Source organism: Nyctereutes procyonoides, unplaced genomic scaffold (genome assembly GCF_905146905.1).
Source record: "Nyctereutes procyonoides isolate TBG_1078 unplaced genomic scaffold, NYPRO_anot_genome, whole genome shotgun sequence".
NCBI lineage: Eukaryota > Metazoa > Chordata > Mammalia > Carnivora > Canidae > Nyctereutes > Nyctereutes procyonoides.
This window is the reverse complement of record NW_026575030.1, coordinates 35,736,956-35,760,876: the sequence shown is the minus strand read 5'-3', so window position 1 is coordinate 35,760,876 and position 23,921 is coordinate 35,736,956. Positions and strand designations below refer to the sequence as shown.

At 37.3% G+C, this 23,921-nt stretch overlaps 2 protein-coding genes across 13 annotated transcripts in view; one reads left to right on the top strand and one right to left on the bottom strand.

Moving 5' to 3' along the window:
- The window catches only part of CIP2A (cellular inhibitor of PP2A), a 36,182-nt gene extending 31,201 nt beyond the window's left edge, over nucleotides 1-4,981 (bottom strand). The window contains exon 1 of the mRNA XM_055316423.1: nucleotides 4,800-4,981. Coding sequence (XP_055172398.1) covers nucleotides 4,800-4,901 — 102 coding nt within the window. The 5' untranslated portion in view covers nucleotides 4,902-4,981. The remainder of the gene's footprint in view (nucleotides 1-4,799) is intronic.
- Nucleotides 4,982-5,217: 236 nt separating this feature from the next.
- Nucleotides 5,218-23,921, top strand: part of DZIP3 (DAZ interacting zinc finger protein 3) — an 85,968-nt gene continuing 67,264 nt past the window's right edge. For 2 of the 12 annotated variants that reach the window (XM_055316419.1, XM_055316411.1), the window contains exons 1-4: nucleotides 5,249-5,407; nucleotides 5,532-5,662; nucleotides 17,644-17,739; nucleotides 22,580-22,652. In XM_055316419.1, the coding sequence (XP_055172394.1) occupies nucleotides 17,708-17,739; nucleotides 22,580-22,652 (105 nt within the window). In that variant the 5' untranslated portion in view covers nucleotides 5,249-5,407; nucleotides 5,532-5,662; nucleotides 17,644-17,707. Of the gene's footprint in view, nucleotides 5,408-5,531; nucleotides 5,663-5,691; nucleotides 5,918-15,069; nucleotides 15,090-17,643; nucleotides 17,740-22,579; nucleotides 22,653-23,921 lie in introns of those variants that run through there. The other 10 variants (XM_055316413.1, XM_055316417.1, XM_055316421.1 and 7 more) reach the window with 10 other exon arrangements.

The following is a 23,921-nucleotide window of genomic DNA, read 5'->3' as shown; positions in this document are numbered from 1 at the left end:
CTCTATAAACCATCCTCCCCTTTCCCATGTGAACAGATGAAGCTGAGATTAAAGGCCAAAACAGTTGTTAGACAGCCAGGTATTTTATTTTCATTTCTTTAAAGAAAAGCAGACTCCCCACTGAGTGCCAATGGGGGGTTCAATCCCAGGACCCTGAGATCATGACCTGAGCTGAAAGATTTTATTTATTTATTCATGAGACACACACACACACACACACACACACACACACACACACACAGAAAGAGAGAGAGAGAGAGAGAGAGAGAGAGAGAGAGAGAGGCAGAGACACAGGCTGAGGGAGAAGCAGACTCCTCACACGGAGCCCAAAGTGGGATCGATACTGGATCCCGGGATCACACCCTGAGCCGGATCACTCAACCACTGAGCCACCCAGGCATTCCAGGATGAAAACAATTCTTAAGAGAGAGAAACAATCATTGATAAACATAAATTTCTGTTTACCAAATACCACATGTGCATAATGAAACCTGAATTTTCACAGATAATCACTGCACTGGAGAAATTACTGGCTTAAGAAAGCATCTCTAATATTCCTTTCCACTTGTACCTTCTATAGCATGCCCTCAATACTACAACTCCAGCAACAACAGACACCTCTGCAGCCCTGTGATGGTAACAATGTCCTTTACAGCTAGCTGCTAGCCAACACCTCTTCCATGGCAAGCCCTGTGAACTTGGGAGAATAGCATGACCTTCACACTAGGACACTGTTGCTTCATCTCCAGGAAAGATAAGGCACATTTGTCCTCTCCCAGGTCCTCCCACTAACACTGTCCATCTTATGAGAATGAGAAGGAGATCAACCTGGCTAGAGTCAGATCCATGGGCCAAAAGTCAAAGCAAAAAAAAGGGTTAAGCATATATGTAAGTCCCAAAGTACACTTTTCTTTAACATTTAAAGAGCCAATGGGATGACCACTGGGTGTTATACTATATGTTGGCAATTGAGTTTAAGTAAAAAATTTTTAAAAAGTGCAGGGTGGTTTCACGGGCTTAGTTGGAAGAGCATGGGACTCTTAATCTTAGAGTCATGTGTTTTGAGCCCCACAGTTGAGTGTAGAGATTACTTAGATAAATAAAACTGAAGACAATAGGGGCGTCAGGATGGCTCAGTGGGTTAAGTGACTTCGGCTCAATTCATGATCTCAGGGTTCTGGGATTGAGCTCCCACATCAGGCTCTCTACTTTTCTCTCTCTTTCTGCGTCCGCATTCTCCTTCTCTCTCTTAAATAAGTAAGTAAGTAAGTAAATAAATAAATAAATAAATAAATCTTTACAAAATTAAAACAAAATTAATAAAATTTAAAGAGCAAATACAATTATCCACACCAGAAAACAGGTACTCTGAGTCAAGGGATCTTTGCTTGCTTTCATAAATGGTATATAAAAAGCTTTACCCAAAATTAATCCATCTTGTCTAATTTTAGTATTTTACTGCTAGTAGTTATCCTATAGAATTCCTATAGAGTGTAATTCAAGATAAAAGAGGTAAACCTTGCAACCTAGTTTAGCATGTTTAGTTACTCAGTTATTATAGAGTATCTTGTTAAAAAATCACTTCCCCAGGGGCCCCTGGCTCAGTAGAGCACTCAACTCTTGATCTCAGGGTTGTGAGTTCAAGCCTAATGTTTGGTGTCGAGATTACTTAAAAAGAGAATCGTAAAAAAAAATCACTTTCCTGGAAGTCTGTTTCACAGCACTGCTTTATAGTGGTGTAGCTTCCCATTCCCTCCATTTTTTGAGCACAGGATAATCAAATTTAGTATGAAAATAATTTCTATATTAAGATTCCCACTGATAATTGAAAGTGATAAATGGAGTCGGACACTTAATGGACAGCGACCTAGGCGCCTCAACAGCCAGGTATTTTCAAAGCTTTCTGAATGTTATTCAAAGCCTAACTATTCTATATAGATATATATCTTTTCTAGAAGGATGGGAAAACAAGTAGTTACTTTAGAACTGGATAAAATCTGTTCTAAACACTTTCATTTTTAAAAAGATAAAGGTCTAAGCAGGCTGTTTTAGTATCCCTCTAATCTTTTCTATCTCTTTATGTCCTCACTCAGATGTCAGTTTTTCTTTTAAAGCTTTGCTGATAAGAACGCTTCAGAATAGATCTGGGATTAAGACCCCCCCCCATCGGGCTCACCACAGGGAGCCTGCTTCTCCCTCTGCCTGTGTCTCTGCCTCTCTCATGAATAAATAAAAATTAAAAAAAAAAAGATATTCATCATTAACATCACCCACCAAAACAGTTAAAATTTAAAAATCTGAAAACACCGGCAATTTACATGGATGAGTGACAGCAAATTTCATGTATTGCTGATATGAAGCTAAAAATGGTGTAAAACTGTGGAAAACTGCTTGGCAATTTCAACTGAAACTTAACATATACCTACCATAAGACCTAATAATGCCCCTCGTAGGTATATAAATGAGTGCATATATTTAAAAATAGAATAAAAATGTTTATAACAGATTTATTCAAAACTCCACCTAGACCTAGTAACCCAATTGCCCAGCAACAGAAGAATGTACATAAGCTGTGGTACATTTATACAGTGAAATTCTCTGCAGCAATAAAAAAGAATGAAGTACTAGCACATGTGCAACAAAAATAAATTTCACAGATTTATAGAATGTAAGAAGCCAGACACAAAAGTACATATTGTATGAGTCAACTTATCTGAACCACATGAGAAGGTACAATGGAAAAAACCTTACAGGGGACTGGAAATGCTCTGTATCATGAAACAAGTGGTAGCTACTTGACTGTTCACGTATGCTAAAAGCTCAGTCTTCACTTAGGATTAACGCACATTATGCACTTGCACGTATGTTCTCTCTAAATGGCAGAAGTAGTTTTCAGCCAACCCCTTCAAAGCTTGCAAATGCAGTATCAAGGAGTCAGTCTTTAAGCCTCAAATTTCTTTGAGTTTCCTTCCATTCACTGTAACATGGCTCTCATATTCAAGGCATACCTGTTTTTTCTCAGAGATGTTTCAGATTAGTATTTAAAATGCTGTACTCCTGCTTCTTCCATAAAACTGCTTATAACCAAGTGGCGTCTGGAGCTCTCTGGCACATTGGTCTATTCTGCTTGAAAGGCAAAGCCTTAGCATTTAACAGCTAATACCTTAATTATTAGGTTTGCAGGAAATTGTTAAGGTGGTGAATGAAAAAAGAAAATGTACTTAGGGAGAGTGGGCACCTGAAGTCTGAAGAAGGAGCATCAGTGAGGCTGGAGAAAACAGAGGCATATTTAATGCATCCCAGTATCACCAAAGACTGATGTTGCCATAGGATTCATGACTGTCTTCTCTCTGTAGTATGTATCTTGCCAATCTTTGGTAACTTGGCCTTTATATCACAGAGTTACTATAACAAATAGATCTTATAGTTATGTCCAATTTTATGTTAACAGATGCTGCAACAGAGAGAATTAAAATAAGCTTTTTTTTAAAGATTTTATTTATTTATTCATGAGAGAGAGAGAGAGAGAGAGAGAGAGAGAAGCAGAGACACAGGCAGAGGGAGAAGCAGGCTCCATGCACCGGGAGCCCGATGTGGGATTCGATCCCGGGTCTCCAGGATCGCGCCCTGGACCAAAGGCAGGCGCTAAACTGCTAAGCCACCCAGGGATCCCCTAAAACAAGCTTTGATTGAACTTACCTGTTTACTAAACTCGGGTCAACGGTAGTTGGAATTGCACGAATATGCAATAAATGATAGGTTAAAAGCCTAAAATCAAATCGGAACACAGAAAGCTGTGGATAAGTGATCTAGATACAAATCAGTGAGAATAGGAAAAAAAAAATGAAAGCAATTTAGCAATATAGGCTTGAAAAATTCTGAGCAATAGATTTTGGTTAAAAACCAAACCAAACCAAACCAAACCACCAGAGGGGTAGCCCGGGTGGCTCAGCGGTTTAGCGCCGCCTTCAGCCCAGGGCGTGATCCTAGAGACCCAGGTTCGAGTCCCACATCCGGCTCCCTGCATGGGGCCTGCTTCTCCCTCTGCCTGTGTCTCTGCCTCTCTCTGTGTGTGTGTCTCTTGTGAATAAATAAATAAAATCTTTAAAAAAAGACTATTCCTAATGAGACTGCTTAACTCAAAGTTACTTTTTTTTTTTTTTTTTCCAAATATGCCTTCAACATGAGTTATAAGAAAAGCGGTAATCAACCGGTTCAGGTCGCAAACTGCCTAAGCGTCGCCTCTTTATCACCTGCACCCCCGGAGAATTGCTGTGTACTCTATTCTGTAAGGGCTCTGTTGCGATGGAAAAAAAAAAAAAAAAGAGAGAGAAAGAGACAGGGATCCCTGGGTGGCGCAGCGGTTTGGCGCCTGCCTTTGGCCCAGGGCACGGTCCTGGAGACCCGGATCGAATCCCACGTCGGGCTCCCGGTGCATGGAGCCTGCTTCTCCCTCCGCCTGTGTCTCTGCCTCTCTCTCTCTCCCTCTCTGTGACTATCATAAACAAATAAAAAGTTTTAAAAAAAAGACAAAGAAATGAAGGAAGACGTGCAGCTCCGAGCTCTCCCCACAACCAAACCCAAAGAGCCGAATTCAGATTCCCCAACCCTCCGCCCCCGCGGAGGGCCCGCGGCAGGGTAGGCAGGTGGCTGGGCATTCACGGCGGACACTCGCCTCCCTCCCTCCCCACTAGGAAAAGCCTCCCGGGGTCGCGAGGCGCAGTCCCCTCGGCGCGGCTGGGGGCCGCTCCACCGCCGCCGCACCGCGACCTGAGGATTTCTACGGGGGAGCCCCTCACCTCCAAGTGCCGCAAAAGCTGGGTGGCATTCGCCTCCGACTTAACCGCTTTGTACTGACTGATGGTCAGCAGCAGAGACTTCAAGCAGGCGGTGGAGTCCATGGGCGCCGCCGCCCGCCCGCCGCCCGCCCGCTCCGGCCGCCAGCTCTCGCCGCGCTTCTTTTTTTTGATTCTTCCCAGCTCCACCCCCTGACTCCCGAGGCTTCCGGTTCCGGTAGCGCTCCGGAAGTCCCTAGGCACCCTGGGGGAACCGCTCTCAATGAAGAAAGGGGGGGAGCGGGGAGGCGGGTCGAGGGGGCGTGCGGGTTCCCCGAGGGGGCTGAGCGCTGTCCTTCCAGAACCCCCTTCCCGCTCCCCACCCGGCCCTCGCTCGAGCCGAAAAGCCGCGAGGTTTCAGCTTCGAGATCGCGTGGAGGCGATGAATCTCGCGAGAAATGTGATTGCGGCTCAAACTTGGCGAAGGGTTGGGCGCCGGCGGCGTCCCGGTTGCGCCGAGCTCTCGGTGTTGGTGCGTTTGCTCCTTCGGCCTTGTCGCGGGGTGGCCGGCTTTTTCACTTGTGCGTCGGCGTCTACCTGAGAAATGGTCGCTTTTCCCTAGTCTAGACACGGTGAGGAGTTCTGAGGAGAATACTGGGCTCCGTACTGGGAGGCGGCCTGGGAGGGGCCTGTGGTTAGACTCTTCCCCCCCCCGCCCCCGTCCGCCCCGTCTCCTCAGCAATGTTTGTTTTTCAGAGCGAGCCTGTGACCGTGGGATTCTGTGGCGAGGCCGTCCTGCCCTTGAGGTAGTCGTCCGGCTTCTCCCAGCCAGCCAGCTCCCGGTGACTGCTGGGCCAGGCGTTGCTGCCGAGGGTGTTCCCACGAGCGTCAGTATTTTTTTATTTTTTTATTTTTCGTAAATGGGAGTATCTTAGTTTTTTTTATCCGGCGTGATCAAGTGTTTTCCGAATCTCGGTGCCTGTGAACAGGGGCGCTTCGGGTTGCGGCGCTGTGATACGAGAGAATTCTTGTGCATGTGTGTAGACGATGAACGAAGTAGCTGCTTCTGGAGCGTTCTCTCTGCCTGATGTCTGCTGACGTTGAATCGAGCCTTAAAAACCAGCCTGGAGAAATTGTTAAGAGTACATGTCCCTTTTATTTATTAATGTATTTAATTAGTTTTTTTTCCCTTTTTTTTTAATTTTTGCACGTCCTTTTTAATTAGATCATTCGTCATTAGTCTTTGTCAAGTCAAAGGAAATATTTTCTGCATCACTCTTTAAAGGCAGTACTTCATACATTAAAACATTTAGCATCACTCTGTTTTTTTTTAAAGGCGGTCCTTTTTATATCAACACATTTTTACATGTGAAGGTCTTAATCTGGCTAACGGAGACATCCATGTAAAAATAATTGGGTGATTCATGTATCTATGGGTTCATTCATCCTGTAAACAATTAGTGATGTATGATTGAGGGTTAGAAGTGGCGAGAAAACAAAGATGAAGTATCCCCCCCCTCCTGGGAAGCAACTGTCTAATTAGAGGAATGTACTAAATAGGGACTCCATAGGGAATCCACCTGAGTTCTGGAGGCTCCTGAGGTTATGCCAAAGAGCGATGCCAGGCTGTGTGCTGACAAACTCTAGTTCCACCTTTTACAATGTGACCATAAGGCAGACTCTTCACTGCTTCAGTTTCTTTCTTAGGTAAAATCCCAGCTGGCAGTAGTACCTGTTTAATAGGATAAAGTCGGTAATGATTGATGATCGAGAGTCTGCAGAGAGCCTGCAGTGGACGAGGTACTTGTCTAGGCACTAGAAAGATTTATTGAATAAAAAGTCCTATGTTAAGGAGATTACATTCTAGTAGGGGTAAAAAAAAAAATGAGAGTGAGATGGAGAAAGAAAAAGTAGCAGAAATCCTTTTCCGAGAGTAAAGGTGTTTACGAAGAAGGGAGTTGGGAGGTCAGGATAGAGAAAGTGCTTCAAGGAGTTGAAGGACAGAGCCATGCTCTCCGGGGGAGGAGGTCCTGAGGTGGGACTAGAAGGAAGTGGGTCACGGATGGCAAGGATGGATGCTGCCCTGACTGGAGTAGAGAGCAAGGGTGAGCTTAGCAGGGAAAGTGAAGTCGCGTCAATTGGTGCAAACCGTTACGGAATGAGTTAATCAACTTAAAAAATTTAGAGCGGTTGACTGGCATAATTCTGTTCCCAGCAGGTGTTAGTTACCTCCTGGTTCATTGGCAAATGCAGTGATAACAGGGTAATGTTAGACTTCTCAGTAATAATAAGAAGTGCGTCATCTTCATACTTAATTCTGAGCCAAGGGAAGATGCCAAAGCTGCCAGTCATAAATGCCTTCTTTCTTTAAAACCTTGCACTTTAACTGAAGCAGTGATAGAAAATTTTCATTCTCTTCTGTAAGATATTCATCTTTAATATAAAATAGTGTCATTCTCAAAAATCTTCAAAAATTGACGTTGGAAGTTTAGAAGGATGTACCACGATGGTAGCTTTGAGAAGCAATAAAGTATTGAAGCTGAGATACTCATATATCCTAATGTGAGAAACACAGAGCCTTATTTTAGGCCCACAAAATGAGAAGGAGGGGGAGATGAAGTTGGGTCCAGATGACTAAAGACCTTATTATTCTTGATCCTGAATTCAGTGATTGCTGGCTTAAAAATGGGGCCTTGATCTCTTTAGGTTTGTGCTTTAGGTTGATTAGTCTGGCAGGTGAGTGAGCTATGATTTTGAGATAGATAAGGATAGAAGTAAGGAGGATGTTTAATTTGCTGCAGTCTTTCCAAAGGATTACCAGGATAATTGAAGTGGAAATAACAAAGAGGTGATGACAAATTTGAGAAATACAGATGAGGTGAAATAGGCAGGACTTAGTGACTCATTTCAGATGTGAAGAGAGGGATTTCACGTTTCTAGTTTGAATGAGAAGATACGGATGTTGCTGTGGTAGTTAATAATGTATTTTATGTTCAGTGGAATTTTATAAAATTTATCATATAGTCTTAAGTTTCAGGGCATTAAGTAATTTTTGTTAATGTGAGTTCTCTTTTTCTCCTTTAGAATTTTAATTTGCTGTTGCTACTGTAAAAAAAAAAGATGCTGATTTTTGATACATCTTTTATCTAGATTCTGACTAAAATATCTTAATAGTTTTATTAGACTTTCTAGCTTTATATCATCTGCAAATAATAATTTCATCTTTTCCAGTATTTGTTTCATTAATGTATTCCAAAAAAAATGGAATAATCATGATGATAATGAACATCTTTGTCTTCTTACTTAATTGAATGAGGATGACCAGTATTTTAACACTTACTATAATTTGTGCTATTGGCTTGTAATAAATAGCCTTTCAAATGTTTAGGGGATTGCGCTTTATACCTGTTTTATTTAAAGATTTTCTAAAATGTCTACTTTAAAAAAATTATCAAATATTTGTTTATAGATTTCATTTTCCACTTTAACATGATAATGCAACGTATTCTGTTGCTTTTTGGTTCTTGGGATAATAGTAGCTAACACTTATTGAGCATTTGTTATATGCCAAACACTATTCTAAGAATTTGATGCTTACTAATTAATCTTCATAACAACCTCATGCATTGGGTACTGTCATGATCTCCATTTTACAGGTGAAAAAACTAAGGAGAGGTGAAATACTTTGCCCAAGGTCATATAGGTAATAGTAACAAATACTGTGTTTGCTATACTGCAAATATTTTATTTAGGATTTCATATTTGAAATGTTTTCCTTTTTTTAATTCTCTCTTTTGGAATTGGGGTTATATGTCACTTTTGAAATAGGAATCAAGTTTTTGTTTTCTGTACTTTAGAATGAGAATTACATTGGAATCCTCTGATCCTTGTAGATTGTATACAACTGGCCTATAAAATTAAGCCTGATAACCTTATTTAGTGGTAGATCTTTAGAAAATATTTGGATTTGTAATATGGTTATAGATCTGATAACTTTTCTCTACCTTTTATTAAGTTTGGAAATAGAAATTTTTTAACATAGCAACTATTTCTTTAGATTTACAGGTTTCTTTTTATAAAGTTGATCAGTATTCTAGTAATTCTCTTAATCTCTTTATTATTTTAAATTTCCTTTTTCATTGTAATGCTATCTATATTTTTTCTTACATGGGCTTTCTAGGAGTTTGTTCTGCTTTTCAAGACCCAACTTTGATTTTATTTTTGTTTTTCTTTTTTCAGAATCATTTTACTTTTATGTTTATTAATTCCATCCATAAACAAATTTTTCCTTCATTATTTTTATAGTTTTTAAAATTTCAGGCTTAACATATTTGCATACTATATATATTTTTATAAAGAGTATTTTATGCCCACAGATTTTAAGACTGTAGCTTAGGTGAGCATCTGTATTTCACTTAAAAAAAAAAAAAACACAGTTAAATTAGCTTAAGCAATCAGGTACAGTTTTTTAAAAAATATTTATATCCCTTCATACTCAAAGAGCGTAGATTCTGTTGGGCAAACCGGAATAAGTGCTGTTGAGAGAAATAGATTAGCTTTAGGAACACGTGCTAGTTTTTAGGGCAAAAAATACCAGTATCTTCAAGGTCTGGCCTAATATCCCTTTCTCCATAAATTTTTATTTTTATTGCTGTCCTTTATATTTGCCCAAATTTATAGGATGGGTAGCTTTATCCTTTAAATCAGTATTGAGTGTTTAAAGAGTGCCAGGTGCTGGTGTAGGCACTGGGGATATAACAGAGGGCTTAAAAAAAAAATCCTCACATTGGGGGTGGGCTTCTTTTCAGTGGGGATATGAGGCCAGATGTAAACTAGGAGATTGTTGTAATAAACAGCAGGTAGAATGAAAGTTCCATTGGCCCAGGCTCCCAAGATTCAAAGCAAAGAAATCTAGTGGTAGAAAATTGGCAGAGGTCTAGGCATGAGGTTATTTAGATACCTTGTCTTTATTATGGCTAAAACAATTCAAATATTAATATCAAATTCATTTTGCTCTTTATGCAGAGCCAGAAAACATCTGTAGAATTTCAACCCTCATTTTTCAGAAATGTTACCTTCAACACAAAGGCAAAAAACCTATTAAATAAGCCAAAATTATTCTCTTTTCAATTATTTTTCCTGTTTCTTTTCCCAATCAGGTATTAAAACTCAGCTAATCTCTAAATGATTTGCCAAACCGTAACATTAACTTTTTCACTTTTCAAATAATCCCTGATTATTATTATTATTTTTTAATATTTCACAGAATCTAAGTACATAGTTTGGGTAATTTTTTTTTTACTCCATTTTCACATTTAATTTCATATCCTAGTATCAGAAGGTTGCCTTTTTCTTAAAAATGTAAGTATTATCCATTGTTTCTGAATCCAATATTGTAGATACAGATAAGTGACTATAAGTGATTTTTAAGGTACAGTGATTATTTTTAATTACAGCTAGTATTTATGGAAGACCTATTTTGAACAAAGTCCTTTTCATATGTCATTTTTAAATTTTTGGTCTTTCAGAAAATACTGTTAAGTTCATGAAAGGGGTAGATACCTATTTCTTGAATTAAAATGTGAAGCCATTTTCTAAGATAGTGGTGTCCAAAGTGGAATATGCACACCTTGGGATGTGTGAAACTGTCGGTGTGGGAACAAATACTGGAATTTTTTACTTTCCTTAATCTCATTCTTTTTGTGACTGTAATGCCTACCTATAATGCACAAATAAACTGCTATGCATGTATTTTCAGTGCAGTCTCAGATTTATTGCTTTAGATACGTGATCACAAAAATTTGTTTTGGGAACTTTCCGAAATCATTAACCTTAACAGAGCATTTAGACACATATTAATTATTATTCATTTCAGTGCCACGTGTGGCACCTGGCATTTTTCTGAATTGTTTAGTTGAACAAATGGATTCTCTTAGCAAAAACTAATGAAAGTAGTATATTATGAAATATTAAGATGTTGTGGTTAATTATATTTGCAGTATCATTTACTGACCAGTAAGACCATGTAAATAGTTTTGTTTCTGAGTGTTTGTTTTTATGCAAATTATTTAATTCAGCTTCTAATTGAACAGCATGCTTATATAAAGTTAAATATTGCACTTAATCGGACATAGTGGAAAGAATATGGAATTTGCACTTGGTGAAACTTGGGCCTGAATTTCTACTTTTATAGATTTATTAGCAATATGAACTCTCTAACCCTAAGTTTCTTACTTTTAAAATGGATTACAGTAATGTTTGTATTTCAGAGTTGTGTGAAAGCCATATATGTTTTCGGTGTACATAGGAAATCAGCCCAGAGCCAGACACATAGGAGCTGATGAAAATTAATCTTATTTTTGATAAAAACAACGTTAATATACCCAATTAATTTTGTGATAGAAAACTGTTCATAAATGAAAGCTTGACCTACCTTCTCAGTAAACCCTTCTTACAAACATACTTCTTTCTGAGATAATGAGTAGTAGTCTGTGTTATTACATTGGTGGGTCAGTTTGAATTTGGGTATTGTAGGCTTTGTCATTGGTGGTGGTGAGAGTCAAGTGCATACTGTGGTCTTTCCTCCTTGCTTGATTTTCATCTCTACATGTGTCATGTCTCAACATTCTGTCTTGTTTCCTTTCTTTTTTTCATTATTGTCTAACAAAAGTAATAACATTGCTAAAAATATTCTATTTTGGAAAATTTGCTCAGTGGTAACATGCTCCTTCTGAGCATTTCTAGTTACATTTCTGAACAGTGTGGTTTTGGCAGTGCTTCCTGTAAATAAACTGAAACTGATAGGTATTTTGATATTTGGATATTTTCTCCAGGTAAATCCTAACCTGTGCATGTTCATTGTAGGTAGATTCCAAATATTGAAAACAAATTAATGTATATTCTATAGATTTGTTGTGTAAATACAGATGTAACTGGATCTGAAATGAATTAAAAACCTACTTTTGACAAGAAACTAATTTTGACGAGGATTTTTGCTATTTTGGCATATTTATAAGGAGGGGTACTAGGTATACTTTGCAGGGTTCTTGCTTTCTGATATAAGCTGCCAGACTGTGTTAATAATGATTTTTGCAAAATGGTAAGAACTGAGTAGACAGTGAATGTAATCTCTCAACTTTTTTTTTTAATTTTTTTTTTTTAAATTTATTTATGATAGTCACAGAGAGAGAGAGAGAGGCAGAGACACAGGCAGAGGGAGAAGCAGGCTCCATGCACCGGAAGCCTGATGTGGGATTCGATCCCGGGTCTCCAGGATCGCGCCCTGGGCCAAAGGCAGGCGCCAAACCACTGCGCCACCCAGGGATCCTAATCTCTCAACTTTTGACATGGATGAAATCTAAATGATATACTTGGTCTTTTAACCTTGGTCTTTTAAATCTTTTAAAAAAGATTTCTGTCTTTTAGACAAATGATTTGTATTTATACATGTTACATAATGCCAGGATAGTCTTACTGTTCTTCCTCAGAATAATCTGTTATGTGTTTACTTAATTGACCTTTTCATTTTTAATCAACTAGGTGGTTCTCAACTGGGGCATTTTTGTCCCCCAGGGAACATTTGGCAGTGTTTGGAGACACTTTTGCTTTTCACAGTGGAGCTGAGATGGGGGTTAGGGTTGCTACTGGCATCTATTAGGTAGAAGCCAGGGGTGCTCCTAAACATCCTAAAAATGCATAATACATCTTCCCCGAACAAAAAGACTTGTCTAGCCTAAAATGTCAATAGTACTAAGATTGAGGAACCCTGATTTAGTGGGCATAAAAAAGTTCTCGTAACTGAATTTCTCTCCTGAAAAATAGCAAGTATATTATTTTGTTCTCAAGCTAATGGCATTGAGACAAGTGAGTTTTATTTTTACTATTTTTGCACACTTGGTACTCCCTTTTTCCATCTGGCATTGTGTGATCTGAAAGGGCCAGAACTGACAAGGGTAGCAAATTCATGGGACATCTACCCATGCATTGCTTTGTGCACTTTTTGGCCAATTACAGCCTCTAATTTGGTCAAGTGACTTAAGATGAGTGCTTGAGTGGATTTTAAAAAACTGTGTTTATATACTATTTGGGGAGGTGATGGAGTGCTACAAGGTAAACATTTGAATAATTAAACAACTCTAAACAAAAGCTGTGCACCTGTTTTGATGTGAATAAGCGCAGCTTTAAAAAATGGGGGTTAAGCCCTTTGCGATAAAAGAAATGTTTGCTATAATTTCAGTAGATATGAGGGCAAGTGGGAGCTGGAAGCTCGGAGCAAGAAAGGCATTTTACTGTTGTCAGGATATGGATGGCAATACCTTATTTTTCAACCAGTAAAACAGCCTGTAGATAAAATCATTTTGCTTGCTGGACAAAGGTGTGCTGTAAACTGACGCTGAACTTTAACTTGCCCTCTGATCAACCATCCAGCACCTGAATAGGTTCCTGTGAGAGAGCAGCCCCTTAGTTCCAGGAAGGCAGAGTCAGTTTTTGTTTCCTGCTGACCAGGAAAGCCTATTGAAATGAATATATCAAGGAAAACCAGATCCATCCTCTCTCCCTGTTAACCCTGATTTTAAAGATTTCCTTCAGCCTCTTCTAGAATGGTAAGAACCTTTGGATTATTTTAGAAGCACACTGTTAACGTTTCAGGCTGACTACTTCCTTTCGGTTGCTAGGCACTGACGCCTTCCTTCCCCACAGAGGCTGTAAAGTGCTGCCTGCCGCTGCTGCTACTGTAGCAGTGGGGTGTGCCACACATGATCTGCTTAGCTCCTAGGAGATGATGGGGTGATGATACTCGTCTGGAAAACCTTTCATCGCAGAGATTCAGCTCAGGTTGTATTTTTAAGCAGACTGAAGAAGTCATTATAGCTTATTTTAACTCTTAATTCAGGATCCAAATATCTTCTGATTTATTAATATTATGCTCTTTTCTTTTTCAAGCTGAACACTGAATAGCTTAGCAGAGGCCTTCCATCTTCTCTACCTTGTTGCCAGAGAATCTTCCTCCCTTTTCAGCCTCGCTGTGATCTATACAAACAGCTAGCTGATGGAGAGTTTATCAGAGGGGGAGATATCTGTGTCTGGGTTTTTAAATTCTGGAAATGAGGGGATTGCTTTATCTAGAAAAGGCGTGTGTTTGTATACTCTATCTGTGACGTAATGCCTAACTTTTTGTTAAAATAGCCTGGAGGTTATAGAAACCGTAAAAGAAAAACAGATCACAGTCCTAGAATTCTCAAAGCTATGTCCTTTTCTGTACAGCTTTACTGAGATGAAGTAGGTCTGATTTAGTTTGAAAGAATAATGTATCTCTGCTTTATTATTAGTGTTAGGCTGTATTTTTTTTACTGGTATTGAACAGAGAATGCAAATTTAAATAGGTGCATGATTCTGTTTATTGAGTTTTTAAAAATAAGAGTAAAACCATAAAATAATTTACCTAGGAAAACTGGGTTCTGCATAGGTGAGTTATACTGGCAGCAAGATACATTTTGTTACAGATGGGCAAGAAACTAAGAGGTATTAGAAAGCTCTCTTTTAAATGAGGAAGTTTATTTTTTTAACTTTTCATTTAAGTATAAGTGGCATGCAATGTTACATTAGTCTCAGGTGTACAGATAGTAATTCAACATCTCTATAGGTTATGCTATGCTCCCCACAAGTGTGGATACCATCTGTCACCATACATTATTATTGTATCATTGACTATATTCCTATGTTACACCTTTTATTCCTGTAATTTACCGTTCCATAACTGGAAGCCTATCTGTATCTCCTCCTCCTCCTCACCCATTCTGCCCATGCCCCAACCCTCTTCCCTCTGGCAACCATCATTTTGGTTCTCTGTATTTATAGGTCTGATTCTGCTTTATGTTTGTTTATTCATTTGTTTTATTTTAGGTATTTATCTTATTCTGACAGTTCATTTAGCATAATATCCACTAATTCCACATGTTACAAATGGTAAGATCTCATCCTTTTTTATTGCTGAGTAATATTTCATTGCATTGTGTATGTATATATACCACATCATCTTTATCCATTCAACTCTTGACAGACACTTGGGTTGCTTCCATATCTTGGCTATTGTAAATAATGCTGCAGTAAACAGAGATGCTTATATCTTTTCAAATTAGTATTTTCACTTTCTTTGGGTAAATACTTAATAGAATTATTGGATCATGCAGTATTTCTGTTTTTAATTTTTTGAGGAACCTCCATACTGTTTTCCACAGTAGCTGTACCAATTTCCATTCCTACCAACAGTGTGTGAAGGTTCCTTTTTCTCCACATCCTCACCAACATGTGTTAGTAAGTGAAGAAATTTAGATAGACGTCTGTGTGTGTGTAAATGTTTGTGTTTTAATTGAGTGTCCATTCAATTGTTGAAGAATTACCTTTTGTCTCTCAAGACTTATATGTGTAATTTAAAGCTGGTGTGAATCAAATATAGAATATAGGTTAAGATAGTATCATAATTAGGAGTACTAGTTTTGGACTTCTTTTTAGCAGGGTGTTGAGTTGCCCCTTCCCTCTTAAGCTCACAAATGACTCAGACCTCAAGTCTTAAGAGGGTTCAGGTCCTGCTGTTACTTCTTTTCTATGTGTTCAGTTGCCTTTTTCGGGTGTTTAGGGAGAGTCGTTATCATGTAAAATAGCATTTCTTTGAGTAAATACAATCTGAAATCTTAATGAGTAACTTGGAAATGATCTTATTGAGTTACATTTTAATGATGGGCCTCCAAAAGCTCTACCAGTCTAACTTCCAGCTATATATTACAAATGCTATCAGAGAAAGTGGCTTCTTAGTTACTGGGATAAATACGTGTTTCATACTCAAGAAATGAGAAATTTTATCTAGTCTTGGACTTTGCAGCAAGGCACTCTAGGTCTGTTTTGTGTTATTGCTATTACTTTCTTTTTTCTCATGTCTTTCTTTGTCTCAAAGCACTGAACAATAGTTTTACGCATTTACACTAATACTTCCTGGACTTTCATACAGGGATTAGAAAGGGAAATCAGCCTAGCAGAGAACACTGGAGTCTGGAGGCTTGAATTCTCAAAAAATACAGAACAAATGTGACTAATTTTATAGTTTTGAGATACAAATATTTGTAAACTTATGTGTAGAAGTAAATGAGAAGTCATATCCTTAACTCATTGAAACTACAGTGTGTATATACCTTTTTTAAGGTAACATCCTTCATTAAGATATATGTTTGTAAACTTATGTGTAGAAGCATATGGAAATAGTCCTGTGTTGAACTTATTGAAACTATACTGTATAACCTTATTTCAAAAATAACCTCCTTCATTAAGATACAAGGATATATCAAGTTAGGTGTAGAAGCATATGCGAGAAGCCATATGCTTGACTCATTAAAACTACACTGTGTAATACCTTTTTTCAAGTAAGATATAAGTGTTTCTTTTTTGTTAATTTTAATTACAGTTGACATACAGTGTTATATTGGTTTCAGGTGTACAATATAATGATTCATGATTCCATACATCACCTGGAACCACAAGTATACTTTTCACTCTCCATCACTTACTTAACCCATTCTTCCACCCCACCTTCCTTCTGGTAACCATCAGTTTGTTTTCTATAATTAAGAGCCTGTTCCTTGGTTTGTCTCTCTTTTTTTCTTCACTCCTTTGTTTTGTTTCTTAAATTCTACATATGAGTGAAATCATATGGTATTTGGTTTTCTCTGACTTATTTGTCCTAGCATTTTACTCTCTAGCTCCATCCATGTCATTGCATATGGCAACATTTCATTCTCTTGAATGGCTAAGTAATATTTCATTCCATATATATATATATATATACACACACACACACATTTATACGTATACACACACACACACACACACACACACACATAAATACCCCCCACATCTTTTTGATCCATTCATCTATCAATGGACGCTTGGGCTTCTTCCATTATTTGGCTATTGTATATTATGCAGCTATAAACATCAGGGTGTTAATGTGACTAATTTTAGAAGAGTTGTTCTTGGGATAGTTGAGAGCTATATAAATAGATATACTAGTCGGTGCTCTCTTTTTGTTTTCATTTGTGTTGTGCAGTTTTTTTTTTCCTTTGAGGAAATAAGCACACATTCATTGATATTTGAACTAGAGAGTGTACATCCCCTCTTTCCTATTTTATGAAGATCTAGAATCATATCTATTGGGGGAAAGTGGCTAAATGTTACTTTTAGACTAAGAACAACGATTAGTGTTATTGAAGATTGTGTTAAACAGGAACTTACACACTCTGTGGAAAATAAATGAGTAGGAACCTTTTGGGAAGCTGTTTAAGCAGGATGCACCAAGAGTCGTAAAATATTTGTGTCTTTTGAGAAATTCTACTTCTGAGAATTTCTTGTAATTGAATAATCATAAATATGGAAAAAGGCTTATGGACAGTGGAGTTTATCACAAACTAATTATAATGGAAAAATAGGAAACAATTTAAATGGCCAACTATAGGGTAATAGTCTAGGAAACCCCAGTCACCCAGTTTTGTAGCCAATGAGAATACATAGTAGGATTATAAGTTAACATGAGGAATGCTTTTCATATAGTGTTCAGTGGTGAAAACTGTAGTGTAGAACATTGTTTATCCAGTATGATTACAAATCCTATTTTGCAAAAGGTAAAATATATCTTGCTTGGATGAAGTAGAGTGTATTAAAGTGTAGGCAATGACTTATCTTTAGATGGTAAAACTGTAATTTTCATTTTTTTATAACTATTTCAAAATTTTCTTCAGTGATCCGGTATTTTTTTTATAGTGAGGGAAAAAGAATGTAATCCTTCTACCTTCCCACTAAAAATACATTACTTTTCCTACAGCTTTAAACATCCGTAAAGTCTGCAAGCATTGGGATAAGACTTTTGCAAAACAACATTGTGCAGCATGGATTCTCTACCAGAAGAATTTTTTATGAGGTAAGGGATAGATTGACAAAAACCAACCACATTTGTTGCATTCTGCCTATGGAAAGGACAAATGTCCTCTGGGAAAGCTAGTGTGATTGAGATACCCTTATGCTTAGAGATAATTTAGCGACTTCGATTAGTGGGAGTTGTAGACTGGGGTTAGATCTAATTTAACAGAAAATTTCTCTTAAGGACCACACTCTAGCTAAAGAGATATGAATTGAAAAATGTACTACAGCTTTCTACATGGGGGCATTTTCACTAATTGATTTCATTAATATGGTCTATTAATTTAATTTATAAGCATTTAGTGTAATGCTTATAATGTAAAGTACCTCCTTGGTACTTAGAGAATAAAGACAGACAAAATTTTGGGTACTTAGAATTGTAATGTAGTAGGAAGATACATAAAAAGTTTTACCTTTAGGCAAACTGCATGCATAGTGCCATGTCTATATGTAGAAAGGAACAATAATGATTGACTGGAGTTGAGTGGGTTTCCATTAGATCACTTGAACTGAACATTAAGGGATAAGAAGCATTCTGATGTGTATAGAAATGGAAGGAAACAGCAAGAAAAAATACTTAAGATAAAATGGGAGGATTTCAGCGGTCTTCGAAGGAGTTTAACTTTATTTTGTGTAGAAACCATGACATTTTAAAAAGATAAAGGAAATTTTACACTGTATTTTGGAAAGACTACTTCTTGATGGTGGTAAGGAAGAGACAACCAAATACGACAGTAGTAATATCTCAGGAAGAAGCTGATGAGGGCCTGCATAGTAGGACTAGAAAAAAGGAGGGATTTATAGAACTAGAATCCACAGAATTCTATGACTTTAAATATGAGGAAAGGGGCAAACAAACAAAAAAGATGATTCAAAGTTTTTTTTATTTTAATTTAAATTCAATTAACTAACTATAGTATATCATTAGTTTCAGAAGTAGTTTTCAGTAATTCAGTTGCATATAATATAAGGGAAGGGAGAAGAAATGTGTGGGAAATATCAGAAAGGGACACAGAACATGAAGACTCCTAACTCTGGCAAACGAACTAGGGGTGGTGGAGGGGGAGGAGGGCGGGGGGTGGGGGTGAATGGGTGACGGGCACTGAGGGGGACACTTGACGGGATGAGTACTGGGTGTTATTCTGTATGTTGGTAAATTGAACACCAATAAAAATTAATTTATTAAAAAAAAATAACACCCAGTACTCATCACGTCACGTGCCCTCCTTAGTGCGCTCCTTAATGCTGGTAATCTAGTAACCCCATCCCCCACCCACCTCCGCTTCAGCAACCCTCAGTTTGTTTCCCAGAGTTAAGAGTCTCTCCTTGTTTGTCTCTTTCTGATTTTTTTCCCATTCCGTTTCCACACTTTGTTATGGTCCTCTGCACTATTTCTTATATTCCGCCTATGAGTGAAACCATATGATAATTGTCTTTCTCTGATTGATGTATTTCACTTAGCATAATACCCTCCAGTTCTATCCATGTCGATGTAAATGGTATTCATTCTTTCTGATGGTTGAGTAATATTGTATTTTATATATATATATATATATCGCATCTATATCTGTGATATATATATGAAATACAATACAAAATATTGTATCATATATATATATATAGTTCTCACATCTTTATCCATTAATCTATCAAAGGACATCGTAGCTTCTCACACAGTTTGGCGATTGTGGACATTGCTGCTCTGAACATTGGGGTGCAGGTGCCCCTATGTTTTACTACATCTGTATCTTTAGGATAAATACCCACCAGTGCAGCTCTATTTTAAATTTCTGAGGAACCTCCACACTTGCACAGTGGCTGTACCAGCTTGCACTCCTACTAACAGTGTAAGAGGGTTCCCCTTCCTCCACATCCTCGCCAACATTCATCATTTCCTGTCCTGTTGTTTGAATGGTTACTCATGACTTAAAGGTTTCTAATGATCAGGAGGAGATATGTACCATTAATATAGGGCTTATTAATTGAGACAGGTTTTTTTTTTTTTTTTTAATTTTCATTTATTTATGATAGGCACACAGGGAGAGAGAGAGGCAGAGGGAGAAGCAGGCTCCATGCACCGGGAGCCCGATGTGGGACTCGATCCCGGGTCTCCAGGATCGCGCCCCAGGCCAAAGGCAGGCGCCAAACCGCTGCGCCACCCAGGGATCCCAATTGAGACAGGTTTAATGTGTGTGTGAGAAAGAGAGAATAGATAATTCAGTTTTGGCCATGAGGAAATTGAGGTATTGCTAAGACATCTTAAGTTATGAAGTTGTTGAGTAGATGGTTAGAAATTTGTAGTAGTAGTGTCGGAAAAGCAAGTTTTAGGGGTCATTAGAATTGGTGCTATTAGAATTCATGAGAATTTGCTTATTAGTTTGTTTATTCATCCAATAAATACTTAAGTGCGTACTTTATGTCCGATGTTGGGATAGATACTTGGAGGTTAAGTAGTGCATAAGAAGGGCCTGATCCTTATCTGAGAGCATTTGTTTTTATATGGGCGTAAGTGAAATTGACTTAAGTAGAAAATGTAAGAAAATAGAGGGATAAAAACGGGATATTAGTGGGGTGCCTGAGTCCTACGTGTCTGACTCTTGTTTTTTGGTTCATGGGTTTGGGGATTAAGCCCCATGTTGGACTCCATGTTTGGTGGGGAGTCTGTTTGAGATTCTTTCCCTTCCCTCAAATAGATAAATAAGTCTTTTTCAAAAATGGAACTTTAGTGTATATACTGTGTATATTTCAGGATATATTATTATAGCAAAATTTTAGCTCCTAGCAGTAGAACAAAGCATACAGGTGGTAAAAGTAGCAAAATAGCAAAAGAAAAATACTGGTCTTGTGTCTCATTCTAGCTTTGCTACTTTCTAGGTATATAACTTAAAAACAAGTTATATAACCTCTCTGGACATCAATTTACCCATCTTAATATAAAGTAATTACCACAGATGACTGCTGATATACCTTCCTATTCTAATACATCAGAAGCATGGTTTGAAACAGTTAATGTACATAGTTCATACTAAGTTTTTTTTTTTTTAAGATTTTTTTAAATCTATTTATTTTCATGAGAGACAGAGAGGTAGAGGCCTAGGCAGAGGGAGAAGCAGGCTCCATGCAGGAAGCCCGATGTGGGACTCCATCCCGGGACTCCAGGATCATGCCCTGAGCCGAAGGCAGGCATTAAACCTCTGAGACACCCAGGCATCCCCATATTAAATATTATTAAAATAATAAGTGAATATGATGAGTGAGAGGAAGAGGTGTAGCCAGTGGTACGAATTGAGAAGTGTAAGACTAGGAGGAGAACCAGCAGCAGTGAAGAATGCACAGTTTTTCAAGGAAGATTGGAAGATATGATGGGCAATATTAAATGATGCAGAAAGGCCAGGTAAAATGAAGAACTAAGACAAACCTGTTAAAATAACAAATAGTGGGATTTCATTAGTAGCTTTTTTTTTTTCATTAGTAACTTTTAATGGAGTAATTTTAATGTTGGGGAGGTAGTGAGGATTGGTTAAGTTTGCATATCAAAATTTGCTAGGAAAACTATGGTGAATATAGCAGCTCACTTTCCACACTTGATTAAGAAGCGCCAAAGCAGGGTTTGGACATATGGATGGTTCAGAAGCTTTACAGGTGACTTTAATATGCATCTGGGACTGAGAACTGTTGGGTCAAGGAGTGAATGATTGTAAAATAGAGTTGGCAAGAAGGGTATACATTTGAGAACTTTTTGTATTTTGTACTCTTCCGCAAACCTTGAGGCTTCAGAATACTGCTGTGGTAATTTTCATTTCTTGACAACATGAGAAAATTCCCTGTGTTTCTTTTTGGAGTGGGGCTTAGATGTGGATGAAAAGACACTTGAGGTTTTTCTTTGCCATGATGTTTTAAAGAGCACTGAGAACCATCTTGTGAAATATCATTTGTGTATATAAATCCTCTTCTGTTGAAATTTTATGTGGATAATACTATACTATTTATCTGTCCCAGTTTCCCCTCACAAAGTCAGGAGGCACATAGTGGATGATAAATGATTGTCTAGGAGATCAATACATAAATGTGAAGTAAGATAGAAAATTTTTATAAAGTACAGTGCTGAGTAAAGCCATTGAGATAAATTTCTCACCTCAGTTTTATCTCTGTTAGTGCTTTAGAATTAAAAAGATTGTATAAATCCTATATGATCCTATGTTATGGGTCTTATATTATGGGTCCTATATCATGGTTCTATACATAGGCAAAAGCAATTTTATAAATAACTTTTCAGTTCTATATGTAACACTGCATATGTTCACATTTCAAACTAATGTCAGAAGCAAAACTTGTCAGCCTTTTTACAAAAATAGTTCATTTTTAAATATGTTCTTTCTCAATTTTAAAAAATCATTTTGGAGAACTGGATAACTGAGGCAAGGAACCTGAAACAAAAAAAGATCTGAGTAAGATAAATCCTTTCCAAACCTTTATTATCTTCATAAACACATGCACACATACACACACAAAACATTAGCCTTAAGACCCCTTTTATTTTACATTGAAACAATGCTCTAAAGTTAATTTTTTCCCATAGTTTGTGTCTGTTCAAGAAAAATATTTTATATTGATTTTCAGTTCTGTTTACCACCATCCAGTAAGGGCAGAGCATACTTTTTTTTTTTTTCTTTCACTTGAGTCCCTAAAGGTATGACACCTACACCTATTACCAGTTTTTGCTACACATTGTTTACACTTTTTGAACTTTGAGGCAAATTCACTTGTTAGATTTTTTACTACTACAATTTGTGTTCTTTGTAAGGAGATACTCTGAATACACCCTTCTTTTTCATTTAAAGTAGGGATCCAACTGTGGAGGAGCAGACTAAGGGAGAAATCAAGAATAAGGTAGAAAAATCTACTGACCAACTGGTAAGAGAAGGTTAATTTTCAATAATTGTTAACTAGCAATGAGTAATTATGTATGACAATGTAACTGTAATTCTAATCACTTTATCTGTTAAGAATTTCAGGATGACTCTGCTTTCCTTCCTTCATAAATGTATGGTCATAATTAAACCTCTCCGATAATAATTGTTCTCGAAGTTATTGTAAGCACCAATTCTCACATAAGTTAAAATTACCAGGTGATTGAATTGACTTGCTCCAAAATATCACAACAATCAATGTTAAGAAATCCCTTACTTCTAAAAGCAAAATCCAAACAAAATGAAAACTATGCACATGCAAAGAAAACACAGAATTTTATTTAGTAAGAAATTTGAGTTGTTTTAAAATTCTTTTCTGTTCTTATTGTCTATACTGTTAGAGCTTTTCAGTTCAAAAGGAAAGAGAATAGAGTATACATTAATATAAGATTTATATGAACATATAAATTTATATTTATATATTTAATTTTTGTAAAAAAAAGATTTTATTTATTCATGATAGACATAGAGGGTGGGGGGCAGAGACACAGGCAGAGGGAGAAGCATGCTCCATGCCAGGAGCCTGATGCGGGACTCAATCCCGGGACTCCAGGATCATGCCCTGGGCCAAATAAGCCACCCAGGGATCCCCTATATATTTAAATTTATATTGCCAATGATAGTATGTATTATGACAACTTAACAAATGTATATCTACACACACGTATATGAATATCACATGTGCTTATATTTAATGAAGGTTGGATGAAGAGCTATTTGGTTCTTTTTAGTGCAATTTTAACTTTACACATAGTTTTATGTGACTATTGATATTTACTCTTTGTAAAGTTTATAAAGGTTATCTCATAACAGTAGAAAATATATAAACATAAAATAATCGTATTCACCTACATGACATTATTATGTTGCAGTGAAAATACAATATATGCAGATGTACATAGGGATGTACAGTTGAACCAGGGGGATTAGATCCAGAGTATAAATAACATGTCTAAATATAGAATTGGAAATACAGAAGTCAAAGGAGGTGGAGACTTTGACCTGAATTTGGATTAGAGGCTAAATTAATTTTGTGAAAGTGGATTGGACATCAAATATTTTGATAACTGACTTTAAAAATTGTATTTATGCAATTTATGATCACTGACTTAAAATTATATTTATAACAAGATAAAAATATTTAATAAGCATGAAGCTTATAGTATATCCTATTAAGAATTTTTATTTGTGTAATAATCTTGCATGTGTATCA